At 35.5% G+C, this 26200-nt stretch overlaps 1 protein-coding gene across 5 annotated transcripts in view; it reads left to right on the plus strand.

The window, feature by feature from the left end:
• Brinp3 (BMP/retinoic acid inducible neural specific 3) overlaps positions 1–26200 on the plus strand; it is a 493646-nt gene that overhangs the window by 372439 nt on the left and 95007 nt on the right. For all 5 annotated transcript variants that reach the window (XM_060364418.1, XM_060364421.1, XM_060364419.1 and 2 more), the window contains one exon: positions 19283–19505. In XM_060364418.1, the coding sequence (XP_060220401.1) occupies positions 19283–19505 (223 nt within the window). The remainder of the gene's footprint in view (positions 1–19282; positions 19506–26200) is intronic.

The raw sequence follows: 26200 nt of genomic DNA on the forward strand, positions 1-26200 counted from the left end.
TGTAGATGTACCTCAGAGACATTAAGCTAAGCAAAAGAAAGCAATGCCTACATACTGCATGATTGCGTTTATATTAAGCAGAGGTGGAGAGTAGGCTCTGGGTTCTTAGACCTTAGGAGGCACAGGAGGGAATGGCATGTATCCTTTTTTGGTGTGTGTGTGTGTGTGTGTGTGTGTGTGTGTGTGTGTGGTTTTCTTTTCCTGAAATGATAGAAATGTTGTAGGAATGATGGAAACATTGTAGATTTAATTGTGTCCACAAATGCACAAATCAATGACTATAACTAAACTATATACAATAAAAAGGTCAATTCTATATTATACAAATTATATCAATACAGCAATTATGAGGACAGCCCCTCATCATTAGGTAAGAGAGGACCAGTTGCAAGGTCTCTTAAGGAATATGGTTTAAGGAAGAAGGCATTTTGGATTAGTTCACCAAGAAGGAGAAGGGCTCCATGAGCTCTTTCCTGATCCATGATTGGCTGTTAACAGGTCTAGTCTCATATCTAAACATAGTAAAGGAAATATACAGCAAGCCTATAGCCAACATAAAACTAAACGGAGAGAAACTTAAAGCAATCCACTGAAGTCAGGGACAAGGCAAGGCTGCCCACTCTCTCCATATCTCTTCAACATAGTTCTGGAAATCCTTGCTAGAGCAATAAGACAATTGAAGGAGATCAAGGGGATACAAATTGGAAAGGAAGAAGTCAAAGTATCACTATTTGCAGATGACATGATAATATACCTGACTGACCCCAAAAATTCTACCAGGGAACTCCTACAGCTGATAAACACCTTCAGCAAAGTGGCAGGACACAAAATTAATACAGGGATAATTTTTAAAGGAATTGAGAGGGTACCCAATTTATATAATATTTCTCTCATATGTACCTATGTTATGTATATTTGTATAACATATTTAACATATTTCTCTGATTTATGAACTCTCTAGAATTTGGAGTATAACATTAGCAGTTACACTCTCATTCAAAGGAAAGGTTCATTTTCTAAAGCTGTGTTACATCTTGGAAGTTCATGTCTTTGAACTGTCTTAGCCTGATAATTTGGTGGGAAGCTTTGCTTTGGGTACTTTTTATGTTGTTTTATTTTGCTTCATTTAAATGTGCAGACCAAAGAAACATCAAGGAATGCTCTGCAGTTTTTTGTTTGTTTGGTTTCATAGAGACCATTGTGTAATCAGTAACTCTAAAGTTTCGATAGCCAGACCTACAGAGGAAGAGGATCCAGGTAGTCCTGGTGGAACCTAATAGGCTAGGGTCAGACAATAGGGGCAGAGAACTTCCCCTATCAGTGGACTAGGGGAGAGACATAGAAGGGGAAGAGGGAGAGAGGGTGGCATGATTGGGAGGAGATGAGGGAGGGGCTACAACTGGGGTAAAAGTGAATAAATTGATAATAATATTTTTTAAATGTTTCAATAACTTTAATGTTTTTTTTTCCAACTGATCATCACTACACTCCTCCCAGTGCACCCCAACCTCCTCATTTCTCTCCTGTGCAGCTCTGTTTTCATTCAGAAAAGAGAAGGCCTGGCAGGGATATCTGCAGAACACAATTTAACAAAATAAAATAAGACAAACCATTTAATCAAAGATGGGCCAGACAACAAGGAAGAAGGAAAGGGGTCCCAAGGCCAGGCAAAAGAGTCAGAAACACCCCTAACCCCACTCTTAGGGGTCCTACAATAATGTCAAGGTAAACAACCACAATATACATGTTAAAGATCCACGCACAGACCCATGCAGGTTCTCCTCATTCTGTTATAGATTCTCTGAGCCTTTATGAGACCTGATTAATTGATTTTGTGGGATGTATTCTCCTGGTCGCACTCTGGCTCCTACAATCCTTTCTTCCCTTTTCTGCAGGGTTCCCTAAGTCCTGCCTTGTGTTTGGCTTGAGTTTCCTAGGTAGTATATTGCATTTGTGTACATGATGTGGAAGAAAAATGATGTAAATACATTGGATTTTAAAATAAAAAAATTAAGAAGAAAGTAAATATATACATATTTACATGTAACATCTTAAGGCAAAAAGAGGGTTACCTATGGAAGAAACTGGAAAAGTTTAGGGCCCCATTCAACAACCCTCATTGTTGTTGTTCTACTGGAAGAAGAAAGGGAAATCAAGAGATGATGTTTTGGAATTTGGAGTCAATATCTCCTTTCCTATATATGTGCATCTGTCCCCTGTCTTCACATCTTCACCAATCAGTTTCCTTCTCACTCTAATGTAACTAGTCTGATGGCTATTTAAATCTAACCTTGAGGCCAAAGTTTGAGTTTTTACATCAGGAGATATGTATTCTCTAGCATTCTGTCAGTTCTCTCTTTTTTATTTTTATTTTTTTTTATCATTTCTTACAATTTATTCAATTTGTATTCTGGCTGTGGCCATCTGCCCTGTCTTCTCCCAATCTCACTCTCCCTCTCTCTCTCCTTTCTGTATGTCCCTCCCTTCGTCCACTGACAGCTGAGGACCTCCTCCCCTACCATCTTACCCTAGCATACCTGGTCTCATCAGGACTAGCCTCATCTTCTTTCTCTGTGGCCTGGCATGGTTGCACTCCTATGGTGGAGGTGATCATAAAGCCAGCCAGAGTCCATGTCAGAGACAGCTCCTGCTCCCCTCACTAGGGAACCCACTTGGAGAATGAGCTGCTTATGGGCAACAACTGAGCAAGGGGTTTAAGTCCTCTGCATGTGTGGTCCTTGGTTGGAACATCAGTCTCCACAGGCCCCACTGGTCCCAGTGTTTTGGCTCTGTTGGTTTCCTTTTGGAGTTCCTGTCCACTCCAGATCTTTCTATCTCCCCTTTCTTCCATAAGTTTCCCTGCATTCTGCCCAAAATATAGCTATGAGTCTCAGCAAAATTTTCAAATTCTGCTTACATTTTGAAATAGGCACCTGATTTTACATGCCATCTCTGTAATAAAACTTTAATTTTTAAAAATAATTTGTAATTTTTATATTAATCACAGGTTATTTACTTTGTAACCCAGCTATAGCCCTCTTCCTCATTCCCTCCCAATCTCACTCTCCCTCCCTCATCTCCTCCCAGCAGTGAATCAAAGCAGATATTGAGACTCATAACCAAACCTTCGTCAGAGTGCAAGGAATCATATGAAAGAGGGGGAGTTAGTAAGAACTGGAGAGGACAGAAACTCCACAAAGACCAAATATATCTGGGCACAGGGGTCTTTTATGAGACTGTTTCTCCAACCAAGAACCATGTATGGATATAACCTAGAACCCCTGCTCAGATATAGCCCTTAGTAGTTCAGTATTCAAGTGGGTACCACAGTAAGTGGAACAGGAACAATTTCTGACATGATCTCTATGGCTGGCTCTTGGACATCCCCCTCCACCCTGAGGGAGGAGCAGCCTTTCTAGGCCACAGAGGAGGACATTGCAGCCAGTCCTAAGATACCTGATAAGCTAGGGTGAGGTGGAAGGGGAGGAGGACCTCCCCTATCAGTGGACTTTGAAAACTTTATTTTTTGATTAATGTATATGGTATGATTTGTCTAATTTCCATCTTTATCATTGTATCTATTTGTAATGATATTTGTCCAATACATACTAGGAATTCAACCATACATATTATTTTCTTTTTAGAAGCTATTATGTAAAATTTCCTCTGATACTTTTCCATCTGTCAGCAGGATTCTTCCCATAAAGGAAGAAAATGGGCTTTAATTGAGTTCAACTGATAAAAAATTCTTTAAATGACAGTGCATAAAATATAAAATTACCACAGAAGGTAGAGAAGCATTCTTTACTGCAACGTAATCCAGAAAAAAATAAAGATGTTCATAAAATATATTTAGTAAAGCCATCTTTGTTAAAGGCTATGGATAGACTGCAAAAGAAACAGTTAATGATTCTGCTTTGGTATTTCCTTAAACATTGAAAAGACACAAAAGGTATTGGTATTGCTATTCAGCAAAATGTATGGAATTATTGCATTTTAATATAAATGGATATCACATTCCTTTCAGAAAATATAAAATAACCAGAAAAACACATTATTTATTTTTAGATACCTACTAAATTCTTAAGGCATGCTTTGGGTTTATGCTCCTAATTAACCCACAATTTCATTGCCTCACCAAATTGTCATGCATCTTATACATGACAATTTATCTAATCAGCATTATATTATGATATAATATAATATATTATATCATATAATATAATGATATTTATGTGATTTATAAATATAAATCTAATTTATATTTTTATCTATAATTATTATATAATTTATCTAATCAGCATTATATTATTTTATCAATTTTGTATAAGTTCTATTGCCAAGACTGTTAGTATATTTTTTAATAGACTTGCAGAAATGTATGGTCACCTTTGGTGTAACATTGACATACTGTAAAACCTGGAAAATTTAGATTTGGATATACATCCAAAACAACCAAACAAATAAAACACCAACTTGTAGTTGAGGTTATGTCATGTATATAAAAGTCAATAACATAGGTGACTTAGTGCTACTGAATAAGAAACTGACTGTCAAAGAACAAGAAATATCTGCATGAGAATATGATCTGGTTTAAAATACAATTAGGAACAGTGAAAAAATAATTTGAAATTAAAATGTCAGCTTTGAAGCTAAGACTTTGCAAATGTCTGTTTTTTCCCTATAGGTAACTATGGTAAAACAGTAGGAAATAAAAATATAAAAATTCAGCCAATGTGGAGTGCACGCGCTTATGTAAATATGCAGTATAGTACTGTGTTCAGTTTAAGAAATTAAGGATTGCATTATCAACTTATCAATCTGTGTAGAAAAAAATAACAAGAAATACATTTGAATTCACTGTAATGTTTCCAATGAGAGTAAAAAGCAAAAAAAAAAAATGACTTCGAAAATGTTATCACAAAATCAGATACTATCACTCTCTTTGATTAAAAGCACTGTTTGTATGGATTCTTCATATATATCTTCAAGCTTGTTTACATATCCTTTTATTTAAATAATCTCTTTGTATATTCTCTATATATTTTACATTCTGCACATTTTCTGCTACCAGGCTATTCCTAGGCTTTAATACTAACTGAGATTTTCCATGTTTTATTGCTGTTTCTACTGACAAGAAAATTTAACTCTACTAAATGATAATTAATTTATAAAACATATAGCTATAGTCATGTGTGTATAATTATATACCATTAAGCACAATTTGTTTTTACTTATTTCTTAAACATTAAATATTTACAAAACCTATAGAAAACACAATATTATTCTGATATTATTACTTTAAAATTTGATAACTTTACATATCTATAATAATAAAATCATGAAAGCATTTTTCCTTCCTTAGTCTGAGATACACATAACTTTACTTTTACATGGAATGAGCAACAGTTTGGAACTATGTAGGTAAATTTATAAATGAAAATATTTCTTCAGATAGTAGAAAATATGTTACACTTCATGAAGGAAATTATATGCTGATACCTGTCTAAAAACAGTCCAATGTCAAAATATTTTGCAGACATTTTTGAAGATATACGCCATAGGAATTTTTAACATAGAATTCTGAACATTAAAATTATATTATAAAGTATACTGGCCAATGTTTTCAATTCCCATAAATACATGTAAAATGTATACAAAGGTATTAGAGGAAGGGTCATTGGAAAATAATAATTGTGTTAATATGATAAAATATTTTTAATATGAATCTTCACAGAGTTAGAGCTTATATTATCTGAAAGGATGTGGAAAGATACCCAGAAAGAGACACAGGAAAAGGGCGGGGGGGGAGAGAGAGAAAGAGAAAGGATGACATTTTAAATTAACTGAGAGCATATTAACAGTTAACTAGCATCTATATCAAGAGAAGCACATTAACAGCCTCACAGGTTACTCAGCTATTAAAATTAATGAGCATGTCTATTGTCTTCCTTGTTTAGCTCAGGCTTCGACAGTCATATTGATGAGACCTTGAGTATAGCTTCCTATATTACTTGGAGACATAGTGTCACAGTAAACTTCTTGATCTTTTGGCTCTTCATCAATGATCCCTAAAACCTAAGTGCAGCAGTTGCATTTTATATTTACCTTTGGAAATGGGTTTCACAACTCTGTGTTTTAATTGGTTATAGTTGTCTGTAATGGTCTTTGTTGCAAAAAGGAGTTTCCATGATAAGGGATGAGGCCACATTTACCTGTGTTTATAAGGATAATATTCATCATCCTAGTTTGATAAAGTTATGGTTGTAGGTTTACCTCCACGATCCATGACTTCACTAAACATGAGTAGATGGATAGATTTTCAATACTAGTCATAATTTTAACTCTTGTTGAATGGGTTTAAGTCCAGTTAGAGTTGTTGCTTATCTCCAGAGTTATGTGTAACATATAGCATCCTTGGTGTTATTGTGCTTTGCTGATAGTTGTGGTTCACAGGCATCATAGCTGGGTAGGAATATTGTTAGTCTAGGGTGGTACAAAGAGAGATAATGCCAACTAGTTATCCAATACCAAAAGGTTAGCTCTGAAATCACATGGACATTTAACATTATGCATACCTAGAAGGTTGTATTTATGTATTTTTGAATATGGATTATGTTATAAAACATATATTATATATTACATATTACATATATTGTTATATAATACATTATATATTATATAATATATTCATATATTTGTAGCACAAGTAATAAAAAAACTGTCCATAAATTTAAAAGAAAATGAGACAGGATAAATGGGATGGTTGGAGGAAGAAAAAAGAAGAGGAAAATGATGTAATATTACCTTAAAAAATAGAAGGAATAATTTAAAAATGAATAACAAGTAAAAAAAATTTAAAAAACTATAAAGTAAAGCCAACCTTATTGCATTTTAGTGAAGAAACTTCAGCATCTGAGATATTAACACTGTGTGTACTGAAGGATTGGTAATTTTTGAAAAATTGTCACTGTCCTATTCTGCTTGCCTCCACAGAGTTCATTTATGCAATGCACTCCCTCTGTATTATTCTCTGTTTCCTGTGAATGAGTTTTGCTAGAAGACTGAAGCTGACTATAAATTCTACCATCCCAGATGCTCATTAGCATTTTCTTTGTTGTATCTGTTATTTTCTTTGCATCATTGAAAACAATGCTGTAGAAGATGCACAAATAGCCAATAAGTATTTTAAAGTTGTTCTGCATACATAACAGTGAGGGAAATGAAAACTGAAACTACTTTCAGTTTCCATTGAAAATATGACAAGTATTGCTGATGAGGATGTGAAAAAGAGCAACACTTAAACAATGTTATTGGGAATATAAACTAATATAGACATTAAGGAAGTCAGTATAGATGTTTGTTGTTTCTCATTGTTAGAAAATGGCTGAATATATGACCCAGTTATATGTTATCTGATGTATAGTCAAAGGATTCTGTATCCTCCCGCAGAGATACTTGACCAGCCAGCCTTTGGATGGATGGTTACATACAATAGCTAGGAAACAGAACGACCTAAAGGCCTATCAACAGATGGATAGATAATAAAACTTTAATATGAAGTCACAGTGGAATTTATTCAGATTTAATGAAAAATAAAATTATGAAACTTGCTAGAAATTAGATGAATGTGGAATATGGTATATTAACTGAGAGGTCAGGACTCAAACATCACGTGTTCTCTCTCATATGCAGATTCTACATTTTAGTGGACACATGGGTTTGAGTGTCGTATAACCTATGAAATTAGAAATGATACATCAAGAGGGGAAAAGAAGTACTGAGGAAAGGATGCAGGAATAGGATTTGTGTGACACAGAAGCAAAAAGAAACCAACACAAGAATCATAAATGTAAATGTACATAAGCAAGATGAGTTAGAAGACAGAAAAGGAAAATAAAGAAAAAACAAAATTTGCATAACACAACTGGACAGGGGTGGTACAAGCCTCTCTTCCTAGCACTCAGGGAGGTAAAAGCAGATTGATCTCTGTGAGCCTGGACTACAGAGTGAGTTCAAGGACAACCAAGGATACTCAAAGAAACCTTTTTTCACAAACCATGAAAACAAACAAAAAACTAAAAGCATAACACTTTTTGTGCTACATAATAACAATGTAAAAAAAATACTGTTATAAACCAGGTATAGCATCCTGCTCTTGTAATCCCAACATCAGAAAGCTACTGAAGCATAATCACAAGTTTAGTATCACCTTGCACTCTGTCTGAGTGCTAGGCCAACCTTAGCTCTAGACTGAGTCTGTCTCAAAAAATAAACAAAACAATGCTGTTATATATACTACAATAAGCAGGATAGTACATTCAACAAAAGAATCATCTTGCTCTAAATATTAATAATGTCAAGATAGTAAATCCTGCCTTCAATCTTATGAATTTTTGAACAATGTAATAATGCTTGTTTGTTCCATTAAAACATTAAATAAATTTAAGAAGATTCAATTTTATAATGTTTTTTTGTTTATTAGTTTGTAAGTATGACTACTATTTCCAAGAGAAAGTATATATCTGTCTTTTTCTTTTTAATTTTTTAAAATTATTTTTTAATTAATTAATTATTCACTTCGTATGCCAGCTGTAGCCCCCTCCCTCATTCCCTCCCAGTCCCACCCTCCCTCTCTCATCTCCTCCCATGCACCTCCCAAATACACTGATAGGGGAGGTCCTCTTCCCCTTCCCTCTGACACTAGCCTATCAGGTCTTCATCAGGTCTCATCAGGACTGGCTGCATTTTCTTCCTCTGTTTCCTGGTAAGGCTTTTCTTCATCCTCAGGCAGAGGTGAGCAAAGAGCCAGCCACTGAGTTCATGTCAGAGACAGTCCCTGTTCCCATTACTAGAAAATTCCCCTTGGAAACTGAGCTGCCATGGGTTACATCTGTGCAGGGATTTTAGGTTAACTATATCTTTTTACTTAGGGTCACCCTTGTAGTTTAGTTTGCTTAGGACAATAGAGTCTAGTAAGTATATCCTATATTATATGGCTAATATTCATTTATAAATAAGTATATACCATAAGTGTCTTTCTGCTTCTAAGTTACCTCACTCAAGATGATCTTTTCTAGTTCCATCAATTTGCCTGCAAATTTCATGATTTCCTTGTTTTAGATTGCTGAGTAGTATTCCTTTTGTGTAAATGTACCACACTTTCTGTATCCATTCTTCAGCTGAGAGACATCTAGGTTGTTATAATAATAATCATAATAATAATAATCATTTATAATAGTCAGATTCTGACTATTATAAATGAAGCTGCTGTGAACATAGCTGGCAAATGTCCTTGTTGTATGGTTGAGCATCTTTCTAATATATGCCCAGGAGTGGTATAATTGGATCTTGAGGTAGCACTATTCCTAATTTTCTGAGAAATCACCAGACTGATTTCCAAAGCAAATGTACAAGGTTACATTCCCACCAGCAATGGAGAAGTGTTTCCCTTTCTCCATAACCTCTTCAGCATGTGTCATCCCTTGAGTTTTTGATCTAGCCATTCTGTTGGATGTGAGGTGGAATCTCAGGTTCATTTTAATTTGCTGAAACCTCATTCAGAAGGGCAAATAGGATAGACTTTGGAAGTAGGAGAATAGAGGGAACAGGACATGAGCCTTCCCCATGGACCTCTGAAAGTCTCTAGCTATCAGGGTATCAAAGCAGATGCTGAGACACATACCAAATACTTGGACAGAGTTTAGGAATCTTATGGAAGAAAGGGAAGATAGAAAGACCTGGAAGTGACAGGAATTCCACAAGGGGATCACACAAACATAAACGCAGGGCCAGGGAGTCCTGCAGAGACAGATACTTCAATTAAGGTTCATGCATTTAGATGACCTAGTTCCCCTGTGCAAATGAAGCCCATAGGCTACTCAGTTTTCAAGTGGGTTCCCTAGTAAGGGAATCCGGAGCTGTCTCTGACATGAACTCAGTGGCTGGCTCTTTGATCACATGTCTCTGGGGAATGCATCCTTGCCAGGCTACAAAAGAAGATTATACTGTCAGCCCTGAAATGATAGGCTAGGGTCAGATAGAAGTGGAGGAGGTCCTCCCATATCAGAGGGCTAGGGAAAGGGTATATGGAGATAAGAAAGGATGTGGGTGGGGCTGGGAGGAGATGAAGGTGGCAACAGCCAGGATACAAAGTGAATAAATTTTAATAATTAATTAATTAATTAAAATCATATCTTACTCAAAAATTTGTTCAAAACAATGCAGTTTGATCAAACTGCTATAGGCCATACTGGCTTGATGGTTTACTTGAAACTTTAAGAAAGGGAGTTGAGTTTAAACATATCAGGCATTACTAGAGTTCCTCAAATTGGCATCATACTGAGGCTTTGTAGCAGGCAGTGTTGAGCAAGAGCAAGCACCCAAATTTGATGCTTGTTTTTAAACAGGAAGTAAATGTTAACAATTTTAACTGGTGGCCAAACCAAAAACTCACTGGAAAGTCTGCCTTTGTAAATCATCAGCTACGTTATGTCTGCGCAGCTCCTGCCGAGCTTCAGCATAAGACAAAACAACAATCTTCTGAATGACTGCTACTGGAGATGCACAAATGATGTAATCGGATGCCCACTGGCCAGAGAAGGCAATCATGGAAAACTCAACAGCGGAAAAAATCAAGCTGTTCATCACATATCTTAAAACAATTCTTTTAAGCATATCTGCCCCAATCATTTGAAAATCAGCTTTACTAGTCCGTGGCTAACCCCCAGAATTTAAAAATTTTAAGGTCTGCACTTTGAACAAAGAAATATTTTGATATTAATTTTGAACTTTCCATTAAATTTTACTTACTTCTAATGACAAAACCTAAACTGAGCAATTTTATTTACTTGGTCCTCACATAAAGTATTTATTTACAATGATATTCATGATAAAATTATTTCATTAATATGACATTTTATTTTCATTTACAATTTCATCTAAAATACTGAAAATATGAATAGTTGTTCTTGAGATTTCATTTTATTTCTAGTATATGGGTGTTCAGCTGTAATGTATATTGTGCCCATGTGCATAGAGTGTCTATAGAGGACCTCAACACATGTCAGGTCCTCTAGAACTAGACTTACGGATGGCCATGGAACTCCGTGTCATTGCTGATATCTAAACCTAGTAGAGAAGCAGGCAGTGTTCTTAGCCATTGAGTCATCACGCCAGTCTCTGACTTCAAATGGTGCCTTATTTTCTAAATTGTGTTGTACATTAAGTTAAAATATCTTCTGGTATACCTAATTCTTCTATTTTATTCTATCTTTCTATTTTCTATCTATGTAACTTTGATTTATTTAATAGTTTCTGTGTTCCATTCAAATTTCATTTTTATAATCCATCGATAATAATTTTTTAAATGGCAAAATGAAAGAAAATGTTTATGGTGGTATTTCCCTGAAATCTGTTGAGTTCCAGGTATAATACATGTCAAAATTGAAGATGCACTTGTAGCTTTTGAAAATAAGGCATATCATTAATTAGTCATTATTAAAAATGAAATGAAAGGTTTACTCACACTTGCTGTCATGGATTGAAACATCTGTATGTTCTCTGCATAACAGGTGTTCAATAACTGTTGTGGGTGACTGTCAATGGTAGCTCCTAATGACTTTGTAATGAAGTAATTATTCATGTGTCATGTTAAAAATACTTCACAGAGATCAAGCACTGATGATTTTCAACAGAAACACACTATTGCAAACACTTCAATAAGATAAATAATGCCTACCTTAAAATGTTCTTGAAATTTCCTGATTCAGAACTTTCCCCAGTAGTTTAATGAAAATGAGTTCATTTAGAAATCCATAACAAAACAACATGATAAAGTCTTATTGGAAGTGTCAAAGTCAAATATAACAGTGAAATGAATGATTAGTTTTGAAAGTACTGGCATTGTGCTGTGACTATCCAAAGAGAGTTTTCCAATTTTCACACATCAATTCTTTATTCAAAAGGGAAAATTCTCTAAAGAGGCATATGGAAACAACAACAACAAAAAAAATTGCACAGTATTGTGAAACCAAATCTTTTACATTATCTGCCTATCTATCTATCTATCTATCTATTTATCTATCTATCTATCTATCTATTATTACAATTTATTTACTTTGTATCCCAGCTGTAGCCCCTCCCTCTTCTCCTCCTATGCCCCTCCCCCAGTCCACTGATAAGGAGGGATCTCCTTCTCTTCTATCTGACCCTAGCCTATAAGGTCTCATCAGGGCTGACGCATTGTCTTCCTCTGTAGCCTGGCAAGGCTGCACACCCCAGGAGGAGGTTATTAAAGAGCTGGCCACTGAGTTAATGACAGAGACAGTCCCTATTACCCTTCGTAGGGAACCCACTTGGAGACTGAGTTTATGGGCTACATCTGAGCAGGTCCTCTCCATACATGGACCTTGGTTGTAGTATAGGTTTCTGCAAGGTCCAATGGGCCCAGATATTTTGGCTTTATAGTTCTCCTTAATGTATTATTTATATTTTCCTTGTTTAATAGATTATTTGACATGGGAGGAGATGAGCGAGTGAGGGTGGGATTGGAAGAGAATGAAAGAGGGGGCTACAGCTGGGATACAAAGTGAATAAAATGTAATTAATATAAAACATTAAAAAAGATTATTTGAAACACGTCTAATGCAAATATATTACAAAGTTTCCTCCAATTGTATTTCTATTATTGAAAAGATTTTTTTTCCTTTATTTGAGTCTTTTTTTTCACATAATAATCTATACACTGAATATCGGAGAGATGTGATATTTAAATGGGCTGTGTTTCCGTGATTAAACATGCCCTCTAAATATATTTTTCAAATACTTTTTGCTGTTTTTGAAGAATTCAAAAAGTATGTTTTGACCACTTTCACCAAACTCTTCTCAGATACACCTCAACATAACGACTCACTTAGCTTTGTGTTCTCTTTCTGTCTCTCTTTAAACTCGTTAAATCCAGTTTTTCTGTTGCCTAATTACCTCTGAATACATGTATTCATAATTTCTGTCACTTTATACTTTCCAATGCCCTGTTAGGAGCAGAACACAGTTGAATACATATAATAACTTCTGGTTTTAAAAATTAATTATTTTTTATTAATTTCAGTTTATTCAATTTGTTTTTTTTTCTTTTTTTTGAATTTTTTTTCTTACCAGTTACATTTTATTAACTTTGTATCCCAGCCATGTCCTGATCCCTCATTCCCTCCCAGTCCCTCCCTCCCTCATCGCCACCGTGCCCCTTTCCAAGGCCACTGATAGGGGGGAGCTCCTCCCCATTCATCTGATCCTGTTTTATCAGGTATCTTCAGGACTGGCTGCAAAGCCCTCCTCTGTGGCCTAACAGGAATGCTCCTCCCTTGGGGGATGGGGAGGCCAGAGAGCCAGTCATTGAGTTCCTGTTAGAAATAGTCCTTGTTCCCCTCACTTTGGGAAACCAATTGGTTACTGAGCTACCACAAGCTACATCTGAGCGGAGGTTCTAGGTTATATCCATACATGGTCCTTGGTTGAATGTCAGTCTCAGAAAAGACCCTGTGCCCAGATATATTTGGTCCTTGTGGAGCTCCTATCCTTTCCCCATCAGACTAACTCCCCTTCTTTCTTATGATTCCCTGTACTCTGCCAAAGGTTTGGTCATGAGTCTTTGCTTTGAAAACACTGCTAGTTAGAGTCTTTCAGATGCTCTCAGTAGACTCCTGTCATGCATTCAATGCACATCCCATCTGTCTTTCTAAATGAGGATTGATCATCTTACCCCATGTCTGCTCTCTTGATCATCTTTTTTTAGGTGTATAGATTTCATTATGTTTATCATATCTTATAGGTCTATATAAGTGAGTATATCCCATGTTTGTCTTTCTCCTTCTGGGATATTTCACTCAGAATGACCTTTTCTAGATCCCACCATTTGCCTACAAATTTCATGATTTCCTCCTTTTTGATTGCTGAGTAGTATTCCATTGTGTAGAAATATCACAATTTCTGTACCCATTCTTCCATTGATGGAAATCTGGGTTGTTTCCAGGTTCTGGCTATTACAAATAAAGCTGCTATAAACACAGTTGACCAAGTATCCCTTTTGTGTACTTGAGCAAACTTTGGGTATATACCTAGCAGGGGTATAGCTGGGTCTTGAGGAAGCACTATTCCTAATTGTCTTAGAAAGTGCTAGATAGATTTCCAGAGTGGTTGTACCAGTTTACATTCCCACCAGCAGTGGAGGAGGGTTCCCCTTTCTCCACAACCTCTCCAGCATGTGTTGTCACTTGAGTTTTTCATCTTGGCCATTCTGATGGGTGTAAGGTGATATCTCAGGGTCGTTTTGATTTGCATTTCCCTGATGGCTAATGAGGATGAGCATTTCTTTAAGTGTTTTTCTGCCATTTGATATTCCTCTGTCGAGAATTCTCTGTTTAGCTCTGTTCCCCATTTTTTAATTGGATTACTTGGTTTGCTGCTTTTCAGCGTCTTTAGTTCTTTGCATATAGTAGATATTAGTCCTATGTCAGATAAAGGGTTAGTGAAGATTCTTTCCCAATCTGTTGGCAGTCGTTTTGTTTTGATGACAGTGTCCTTTGCTTTACAGAAGCTTTTCAGTTTCATGAGGTCCCATTTATTGATTGTTGCACCCATTCATGTTTAAAGTCTTGGAGAGATCAGGGATACAAGGCACATACCTAAAGATAGTAAAGGCAATATACAGCAAGCCTATAGCTAACATCAAACTCAATGGAGAGAAACTTAAATCAATCCTACTGAAATCAGGGAAAAGACAAGGCTGCCCATTGTCTCCATATCTCTTCAACATAGTACTTGAAGTCCTAGCCAGAGCAATAAGACAACTAAAGGAGATCAAGGGAATACAAATCGGAAAGGAAGAGGTCAAAGTGTCACTATTTGCAGATGATATGATAGTATACATGAGCGACCCCAAAAATTCAACCAGAGAACTCCTTCAGCTGATAAACACCTTTAGCAAAGTGGCAGGATACAAAATCAACTCAAAAAAATCAGAAGCCCTCCTGTATACCAAAGACAAAAAGGCTGAGAAAGAAATTAGGGAAACAACACCCTTCACAATAGCCACTAATAACATAAAGTACCTTGGTGTGACTCTAACCAAGCAAGTGAAAGACCTTTTTGAGAAAAACGTCAAGTCTCTGAAGAAAGAAATCAGAGAAGATATCAGAAGATGGAAAGATCTCCCGTGCTCATGGATTGGTAGGATTAACATTGTGAAAATGGCCATACTGCCAAAAGCAATCTACAGATTCAATGCAATTCCCATCAAAATACCAACTCAATTCTTTACAGACCTTGAAAAAAAGATTCTCAGCTTCATATGGAGAAACAAAAAACCCAGAATCTCCAAAACGATCCTGTACAACAACAGATCATCTGGAGGTATCTCTATCCCTGATCTCAAGCTGTACTACAGGGCAATAGTAATAAAAACTGCAGGGTATTGGCATAGTAACAGATAGGAGGATCAATGGAACCACATAGAAGACCCAGAAATAAACCCACACACCGATGAATACTCGATATTTGACAAAGAAGCCAAATCCATTCAATGGAAAAAAGACAGCATCTTCAACAAATGGTGCTGGACCAACTGGATGTCTACATGCAGAAAAATGAAAATAGGCCCATATTTATCACCCTGCACAAAACTAAAGTCAAAGTGGATCAAGGACCTCAACATAAAACCAGATACTCTAAATCAATTGGGAAAAAAAGTGGGGAACAGCCTAGAACTCATTGGCACAGGAGACAACTTCCTGAACAGAACACCAACAGCACAGGCTCTAAGAGTTTATTCAATTTGTATTCCCACTGTCATCCCCTCTCTCATCCCCTCCCAATCTCACCCTCCCTCTCTCATCTCCTCCCATGCCCCTCTGCAAGTCCACTAATAGGAGAGGTCCTCCTCCCTTTCCATCTGATCCTAGTCTATCAGGTGTCATCAGGACTGGCTGCATTATCTTCCTCTGTGGCCAGCCAATGCTGCTTCCCCCTCAGGGGGAGGTGATTAAGAGCCAGCCTTTGAGTTCATGGCAGAGACAGTCCCTGTTACTATGGAACACACTTGGAAGAATGAGCTGCCATAGGCTACATCAGCACTTGGATTCTAGGTTATCTCCATTCATGGTCTTTGATTGGAGTAACGATTTTTAAATTCCTTCCTCTCCCTCTTCCATGACGATCCCTGAGCCTGGAAACAGCAATGGTGACATACACATGTGGGATGCTGAAGTCACTTATTTCCTACTTTTTGTCCATATATCTGTCGCAATATTAATTGTCATCCACTGCAAGAAGCTTCTCTTATGAGAGTTAGATCCATTGACCTATGGTTATTCCACAGAGTCATTAAGAATTGTTTTAGTACCCTGCCTATCAAACAGAATAATAATATAGGTAATTCTGTAGGGACTATGACCTCTCTATCTACCATTTTTGGCCAATATTGAAGTACCACATAAAAATTATTTCTACTATAGTGGGGCTTAAACATAATTGCTTGCTTCAATATTGTCCTTGTTTTGACTTACTTCATTTGTTTTCTTTTCCAAAATTTGATGTAGGTATACATCTTGGAGGAAGCCTATTAATTTACTACATAAGAATGTTGAAAAATAACAATAAAAATAATGATGCTTTACATAAATAAAGAAATTAATAAATGTCTAAATTTTGATAACCTACTTCCAATAAACATTTCAGAAAAAAAGAAAAATACAACGTAGATGATTTAGTATCCTTTTTGTATATAACTATATCTTTTAAAATATTTAGTATACTTGAAATATATCCTATATAGACTTTATATATTTTTGTTCAAAATACATTTTATTTCAAAATTATGAGAGGAAATAATGAGAAATGTTATTCATAGATAGATAATTTAAAACAGAACTATCTATGGTAGAAGGTAAATGTTAAAGTTATCCAGAGAAGCAGAACAAGTCCATGCTACACAAGATAGTTTATCTTCCTTGCTCTTCACTTGCCTAGTTTTCATGCACCCTGGGCAAGTACTCCATCGGGGACCTACTCCAGAAGTCCCAAACCGGTTATTTTCACTAGGAAGTAGAACTGGAAAGTAGGTAAAAACAAACAAACAAACAAACAACCTCTTAAAGAACAGAAGGCTTGATACATCTTACTTGATTGATGTGTTAATGCAACTAACCCATTATATGTAAAGTAGCAAAGTAATCCAATTAAAAGATGGGGCACAGAGCTAGACAGAGAACTCTACACAGGAACATCGAATGGCAGAGAAACACTTGAAGAAATGCTCAGTGTCCTTAGTCATCAGGGAAAGGCAAATCAAAACAACCCTGAGATTTCACCTCATCAGAATGGCTAAGATCAAAAACTCAAGGGGTGACACATGCTGGAGAGGTTGTGGAGAAAGGGGAACCTTTTTCCTTTGCTGGAGGGAATGTAAACTTGTACAACCACTTTGGATATCAATCTGGCGCTTTCTCAGAAAACTGGGAATAGCGCTATCTCAAGACCTAGCTATATCACTCCCAGGTATATACTAAAAGATGCTCTAACATATAACTAAGACATTTGCTCAATTATATATATTTTGAAATAAATATATAATAAATGTATATGAGATTTATATTTTATATATGATATTTGTATATGACATATGTTATAAATATTATTTTTATAATAATATAAATAAATATATATGAAATATATATATATGAAAAAGTAACTGAGGTGTATTGGTAATTAAGAAAAAAAAACACAATATAATCACTCTTCAGTAATAAAAGTAATATGTAATAAGTGTAACATGCCTCGATCTCTTTTGCCCAAGTTTGCTCTTATTTAAGCTATATAGAAAACATAACATTATATATATATATGAAATATACAAACAAAAATGTAGCAAACACCATTTTCCTAAGTTAGTCTTCAGTTTAGTGCTTTCAAATATATTCCTAATATTACATATTGAACATTTTCTTTTCATCAATAGAGTTGTGATTATCTGGAAAAGGAAAACAGTAATACAACATAAGTTAATCTATGCTGCAACATATGACAGATGTCATTGTTATGGTTCAATGATACATCTGTATCTGTACGGTTTGTATAATGACATGCCTTTAAAAGACAGGTTAGTTATTACTAGCTTGAATATGCTGTCATCAATCTTGTGTGCTTATATAAGAAATAAATCCATTATTTCATTTGTTTTCATGTAACATGAACTTTGTTATGTGTGTGTGTAAGAATGTATGTGGTGTATGAGTATGTGTGTGTAGATAGTTTGTTAATTAGATAGATAGATAGATAGATAGATAGATAGATAGATAGATAGACACACATACAGGCTACATAAATTAGAGAAGGGCATCAGGTGCTCTGCTCTATTAATTTCAACCTCATCACTTGGAAATGCTGTCTCCTACTGAACAGGAGTGAGGCTGTAAGCATGCAATCCCCTACAGTTCTACGGCATGTGCCTCACCCTTCACAGTGTGAGGGTTATGTGCAGCCACATGGCCATGACTGGCTTTTACATGGATTTGAACTTGGGTTCTCATGCTTTTGCTGCAGTGTTGTTACCAGCTGAAGCATCTCCTGGACATCACATAACATCAACTGTTATTCTTCTTGAAGATTTACCATTAATTTTGTATGAAAGCAAAAATAGTGTGTGAGATTGATTGAGAGAAAAGCAATAGCTACTGTGGAGCTTTAACTATATTTTATGTAGCCATTTTTTAAAAATGGTATGTCCCGAAATGTGACATAAGAACAGTGGGATAAAAGAAAATAACTGAATATAAAAATTGTCTACTGAAAATGCACTCTCTTAAGATGAAATTTAGTAATAAGTCTCACGTGTTTCTATACTGATTTAACAACTGTATCTGAAGAGTTTTTTATTATACATTAAGAAATAATTATTTACACTAATATCAGATACAAAGGACAACTATATGTCATACATTACAGAAACGTTCAAATGCTAGCAAAGGAAGAATACAGAAAACAATTTGGATTTACTATTTCTATCTAAACTATTGTTCTGCATAAATTATTTTCATATTCTTTCATGAAACTTCTATTTTTAAGAAGATCAAAACAAACCATTTTAACACTTCCCAAATCTCATTTTTTTTTGTTTGTTAGTCAAAAATATTATGCTGCTAGCATTTATTTTTAAATATGTTGGATGTGTTTTGGCTAGAAGAGAAATAATTGCTTAAAAATTAAAATGTTGAATTCTCACATTTTTCAGATGAATTCAAGTTCTTTATGAAAAGACTACCCATGAATTATTTCCTCAACACATCAACTATAATGCATTTGTGGACAATGGATTCTAATTTTCAGCGCCGCTATGAACAACTGGAGAACAGCATGAAACAGCTTTTCCTGAAGGCACACAGAATTGTACACAAGCTCTTTAGCCTTAGTAAACGGTGCCACAAACAGCCCCTCATCAGCCTGCCAAGACAGAGGTAAGAGTGGGACAGCATGACAACTGTGTTTCTGTCCCAAAAGCTGGGTTCTACTTATTCCTGACTGCATGTGTGGTGAGACACATCACAATGTTGTTTTTACGGTTAGACAATTTAAAAAGAGTAGATTCTCTTGTCTCAAACTAATGCTCTGCATTTGTTTTCAAAGAACTGATTTAATGAGAAATGCATACACTGAAACTTTTTGTTTTCTTTTTCTGTTAAAGTAGTCAATGAATCATTCCCCCTGTTTATTTTTATTTTATTTCTTTTTACAGAAACCAGTTAATAACTGTATTTTAGAAAATACGATACAAGAAAATGCTCACAGTTAAACGTGGAATAAGTAGACTAGAGACACAAACTGAAATTTCTCCATTTCTGATTTCTCAACAAAACAATTGTTTATTTTGTATCACAACTTTTTGAAAATTCACAAATGCCACTATATGCTAATCCAAAATTTTATTTGCAAATATTTCTAATGTTTAATATAGTAAAGGGAATACTTAAGTATTTGTATCTGAAATTATTTTGTAAATCTGATTTATGCTTCTAATTTACAATATTCTTACTCATTGCTTGAATAAAAGTCTTATACTTACCTACTGGAAATCTAGTTAAACATACATCCAAAAGAAAATATGCATCGGAAAGTATACATTGTAGCAGAACTATCTGGAATGAAATCAAAAAGTTTTGAATTGATGCTTAATTTGTTAAGAGGAGAAATCTATCTCTAAATATCTTCTCATGTAAAAATACAACCTGTAGATTAAACCTCTATGAAAGATGTGATTTCAAGCCAATACAAATGGTATTATTCATTGTTTAGTGTTGTACTTCAAATATAAGAAATACCTGCCATCTGAATTGAAGATTAGTTTTTCTTATATAAAATACATAATGAGAATTTAGTATGTAGAGTCTCCATCTGTCTACAGGCTATAATTTTTTTTTACAGATTTGTAGATTCTACTTGTCCACATAGATATCCTTATGTTGAGCTTTTATAAAAATGAAGTTATGTAATATGTGGTGATTGTCGATTATATACATGCAAATTTACTAGACAGTCCTCATTTGGTGGACGATTCTATTTCTCCACTAAACATTTTGGCTGATATCTGTACAAATTTCTTTGTACAATTTTTGGTTGTGAACATCTGTTTTCAATCTTACAGAGTATATACTGAAGTAAGGCATTGCTGAGTCCTGAGGTCATTGTATTTGTAGCATTCTTCAGGAGCTGCCTTCTTCCTGAATGATTTTTTTTTATTTTCACTTCTCACAAATGACATCAACTCATACTTCATAATATATCAACAGGGGCTAATTTCAATTGTTTGATTATAAAAAACTGTCTGAATAAAGTTGCATGGAGTGTGTGAGTGCATGTGTGTGTGTGTATACATTCTTAATGACTAATAATGTTAAATATATTTTTCTTATTATTCATCAATGCATCTTTTATTTAATGTGGTTTCACTTCTTAAAAATTCCAAGAAGCCAGTCCTGATGAGACCTGATAGACTATGGTCAGATAGAAGGGGAGGAGGACCTCCCCTATCATTTCCTGGGAGAGGGGCATAAGAGAAGAAGAGGGAGGGAAGGTAGGAATGAGAGGGGAGAGAGAAGGGGGCTACAGGTTGGATACAAAGTGAATAAACTCTAATTAAGAAAATTTTAAAAAGTAAAAAAAATTCTTACTCATGTAAGTAAGAATATATACTAATTTGAGAAATTTAATTTTTAAATATATATTGTAACTATCTGTGAATATATACATCAATTGTGTTTTATGTACATTTCTTTATTCCTGTCACATGCAGTACTTGTAATTCATCTGTAATTCATTGATGTTTCTGTCAATGTATGTTAGTTGAATTATGGACAAGGAGAGGTATGCTATTTGATTGTAATGAATTTTATCATGTATGCATAGGGGATGAGAGCAGATATTATGATGATACTGAATATCTTATTCCAAATAGGAGAATAACAAAATTAAAAGGATTAGTAAGAAAACTGTTAAATTTGGATAATAATTATGTTGATATTAAATTATGTTTGAGATAATCAGTTGAATACACATATACGTATGCATACGCATACATTTGAAACATATGGCATATTTTTTTAATTGTATTTTTTTCACAATTTATTCATTATACATCCCGATTGAAGCCCCCTTCTTCAACTCCTCCCAGTCTCACCTTTCTTCCCTCTTCCCACCATTCCCTTCCCCTTAGTCCATCAAAAGGGGGTGGTTCACTCTGGTAGAATTTACTGTGACAATGGCCACTCTCAGCTGCTCCATCGTAGTATCGAATTCTCCAGTCCAATTACCTAAAATATAGCTCGACAATTGTTTAGATAGATTTGCAGCACAGGAAAAATTCTCATGTTGTATGCTAGTGACACAAAGTCCAGCATACTTTCATTAACAGCCAGATTGAGCGATTTGCCATAGGATATCAATTTGCTCCTGCAAGAGGTCAATCCTCTGATTGACCACCATCAAGCTTCCTTTTAGTTGAGCACTGCACTCAGGGTCAGCCGCTTTGGACCCAGAGAAGAGCATGTCTGATTGCATGCGGGTTGATGCCCCAGGTCCCGCCTCTGAGAAAAAGGTATCGGACAGGTCTGATGCTCTTTGGGTGGATGACACCTAAATGAACATCTGTACAAAGTCCCAATTTATTTCTAATATCAGAGATCAGACCTCTACTCTTGCCTGATGCGTCTAAAACAAAAAGGGGGAACTGTAGAGAGCTGCGGAATGCTATGCCTTAAAGATTGACTGGTTTCCGCCTTCCACCTTCCCGATGGTGAGTGCTCTCTGTCACGAACAATTCCACATTTGGCTAAGGCTGAGGATCTGGCTTGCTTCCATGTATGTGGACCTATCTGCATTGCCCACGTGGCATGCCTGGGTTGGCTACCCAGAGGCTATTTAAGCTGTGGGCTGGCTTTCCCCAGGGTCCGAGGATTGTTCAAGGTTCCTGAATAAACTGCATTGAAAAAAAAAAAAAGAAAAGAAAAACAGAAAAAGAAAAAGAAAAAAAAAAGGGGGGGGGTTCTCCTCCTCTGCGATCTTCCCATAGCTTATCAAGTTTCATCAGGACTTCCTGGATCCTCTTCCTTTGTGGCCTGGCAAAACCGCATCACCAGGGATAAGCGATCAAAGAGCAGGCAATTGTGTTCATGACAGCGGCAGCCCTTGCTCCCCTTACTGGGGAACCCACATGGAGACTGAGCTTCCATCTGAGCAGAGGATCTAATTCCTATCTGTGCAGGGGATCTAGGTCCTAACCATGCGTGGAATATTTAAACACATAGGATGGTAGTAGTCAGTACAAACAAATCAATGAACTGAGCACAGTTTCATGGTATATGTCTATGCACATCAAATTATAAGTTGAAAATACAAAATGCACTATTAGTGCAAAATTTGTAATGAAAATATGAGAAGCTGAAAATTAAATATGTACAAATCACATAGAACAGAATATCAGAATATATATACATATATATATAACTTATAACAGAATTCAACATAGTATTGATAAAATTTTATTTTCTGAAACTTCTAAAACAAAAGTCTATGTCACTACCAGCATTTCTTCAAATACTTTTTTAGCATTATTATTACTATTTTGTCTATTTTCCGACACAGTCAGAAAGAAGTGAAAAAGCTTGCCAGTTGAAATACTGCTTTGAATTTGGATTTTTTTTTTTCATCCACACCTTCCAATTAATTAGAAAGAAAGTTGTATTTCTATTTTTCTTTCATTTTTGGTTAGGGTTGAAACTATAAAATGAGAAAAATTCATTTCCGTGCGTTAATAGACTAAATGAGACAGTCTGTCAGAGTGTGTCAGTGGGAATATCTTAAGAGACTCTTAAACGAGTGGGTAATTACCACTGCTGTACTCAGATGGACTCTATATTTGCATCTCTCTTTATGTATATATATACATTTGTATTTACTAATACATACAGTATATATAGTATATGGTATGTATATATACATATATATAGACTTAAATTTTTTTCAACCAACTACCCATAAGGATGTCAAAAATCATATGTCAAATGAAATCATCCAAACACAGATTTATTTGATGCCCAAATACAGGCTTGAATTATTTCTAAGAAGTCATTCAACTTTCTGCCTTTAACCTGCTGAGCTATATTGCTTTCTATTGCACTGACTAAAAACAACATGGGAAGAAAGGGGTTTATTCACTTACACTTCTAAGTTACAATCCATCATAGAGGGCAGTCAGGCCAGGAAGTCAAGGAGGAAGTGGAGATATCAATCATAGACGTGTGCTTCTTATTGACTGTCTCTTTCTCTGCCTTTGCTCTCAGACATTTTTTTTTCTAGGCAGTCCAGTCCCACCTTCCTACAGTTGGTGCTGTCCATAGTTGTCTGAACCTTTCCCACATCAAAAATTAAATCCAGACAGTTTCTTCAAGACATAACCACATTCCAACCTTATCAATTATGGCATTTTTTTTTTCAGTTGAGCTTGTATCCTCTCTGGTGACTCTAGATTTTGCCAAATTGACAATAAATCTAAGCAAAACACAATGGAGTCTAGTAGATTGTATTGTTATTGTGGATTAAAGGAATTTAAAAAACACCAAGAATTTAAGGAAAATTAAATTGAAATGATTTACAGTGTCTTGAATGAGAGAAAAATAGCCTGAGAAAGCTGAAATAAAATACATACATCAATGTGTCTCTGGGGGAGGTTAGGAGTGTCCACTGACAAGTTCTGAGGAGCTGGACTCTAGATCTGAATAACAGTTCTGAGCTGTTTTGGTATAGGGACACTCCATTAGTCTTAAAAATCATTGAGTGGCCTAATGTGATATTGAGACTTGAATATATAAATAGGTTTCTGCAAGAATGCGTATACGAATAATAATTATGTATTTATACATTGCAGTATAGATACTTAGGTTTGTTTGCTAAAATCACTGAGAAGGGCAATGGTGGGCTCATTGTTTTTGTTATGTAATGCTACTAAAGTTTGATAATTTTTCCATATTTCAGGAATGATTTGCTTGTAATGGAATTCTCATAGCTGTTATGTATACAAACATTCTAAATTGTACTTGTAGCGCTCTAAAAGCACTTTGAAGCAATGGCCATTATAATAGTCTTTCCAAATAATTAGAAATAATGTTTTTTACTAAAAATCAAAGTTCAATAGGTAATAATATAATATGAAATCTAAATGATATCATTAAACTTTTTATGTCAACTACACGAAATATTTTGTTCATCTTTACTTTGAATTGATTTTTCTACCCACAAGAGCAAAACTATGCATTAGTCATTTGGTAAATATCATTTAGCTATAAAAATCTCCAAAATAAGGGTCATCAAACTAGAGTAAACTATCTAAAATTTTATTGTTATTTTAGACTCATAAAAATTCTTTACACTGCAGAAAGTTGTTGGTTTCGTAGTAGAAGATAGAAGATTTAATATTATTCCCTGTCTTTAAAACTAAAATTTTTTTTATTGGTATTGAATATGACACTAGTTTGTCTTGATATGAGAGTTTCATTCATTTCAATTTTAACATCAACAGGCCCATGTATTCAATTTTGAATGTATTTCTTTTTTTAAGAATGAAATAATTATTTATTTATTTTTATTATTAGTTACGTTTTATTAACTTTTTATCCCAGCTGTATCCCACACCCTCATTCCCTTCCAAACCCACCCTCCCTCCCTCATCTCCTCCCTGCCCCTTTCCAAGTCCACAGATAGGGGAGGACCTCTTCCCCTTTCATCTGACCCTATTTTCTCAGGTATCTTCAGGACTGGCTGCAAAGTCCTCCTCTGTTACCTGGCAGGGATGCTCCTCCCTTGAGGGGTGGGTCACAGAGCCTGCCATTGAGTTCATGTCAGAAATAATCTCTGTTCCCCTTACTAGGGTACCCACTTGGATACTGAGCTACCATGGCTACATCAAAGCAGAGGTTCCAGGTTATATCCATACATGGTCCTTGGTTGGAGAAACAGTCTCATAAAAGTCCCCATTGCCCAGATATATTTGGTCCTGTTGGAGCTCCTATCCTTTCCACGTCATACTAACTCCCCCTTCTTTCATATGATTCCCTGCACTCTGCCAAAGGTTTGGTAATGAGTCTCAGTATCTGCTTTGATACACTGCTAGGAAGTCTTTCAGAGGCCCTCTGTGGTAGGCTCCTGTCCTGTTGCATGTTTTCTCCTACATCCAATGCCCATCTCATTTGTCTTTCTAAGTGAGGATTGATCATCTTACCCCGGGTCATCTTTCTTATTTATATTCTTTAGGTGAACAGATTTCATTAGGTTTATCATATCTTATAGGTCTAAGTAAGTGAGTATATACCATGTGTGTCTTTCTCCTTCTTGAATACCTCACTCAAAATGATATTTTCTAGATCTCAACATTTGCCTGCAAATTTCATGATTTCTTTGTTTTTAAATGCTGAGTAGTATTCCATTGTGTAGTACCACAATTTCTGTATCCATTCCTCAACTGAGGGACAACTGGGTTGTTTCCAGGTTCAGGCTATTCCAATAAAGCTGCTACAAACATGGTTGAGCAAATGTCCATGTTGTGTACTTGAGCATCTTATGGATATATACCTGGGAGTAGTATAACTAGGTCTTGAGGAAGCAC

The sequence above is a fragment of the Meriones unguiculatus genome, chromosome 11 (assembly GCF_030254825.1).
Source record: "Meriones unguiculatus strain TT.TT164.6M chromosome 11, Bangor_MerUng_6.1, whole genome shotgun sequence".
Classification (NCBI taxonomy): Eukaryota; Metazoa; Chordata; class Mammalia; order Rodentia; family Muridae; genus Meriones; species Meriones unguiculatus.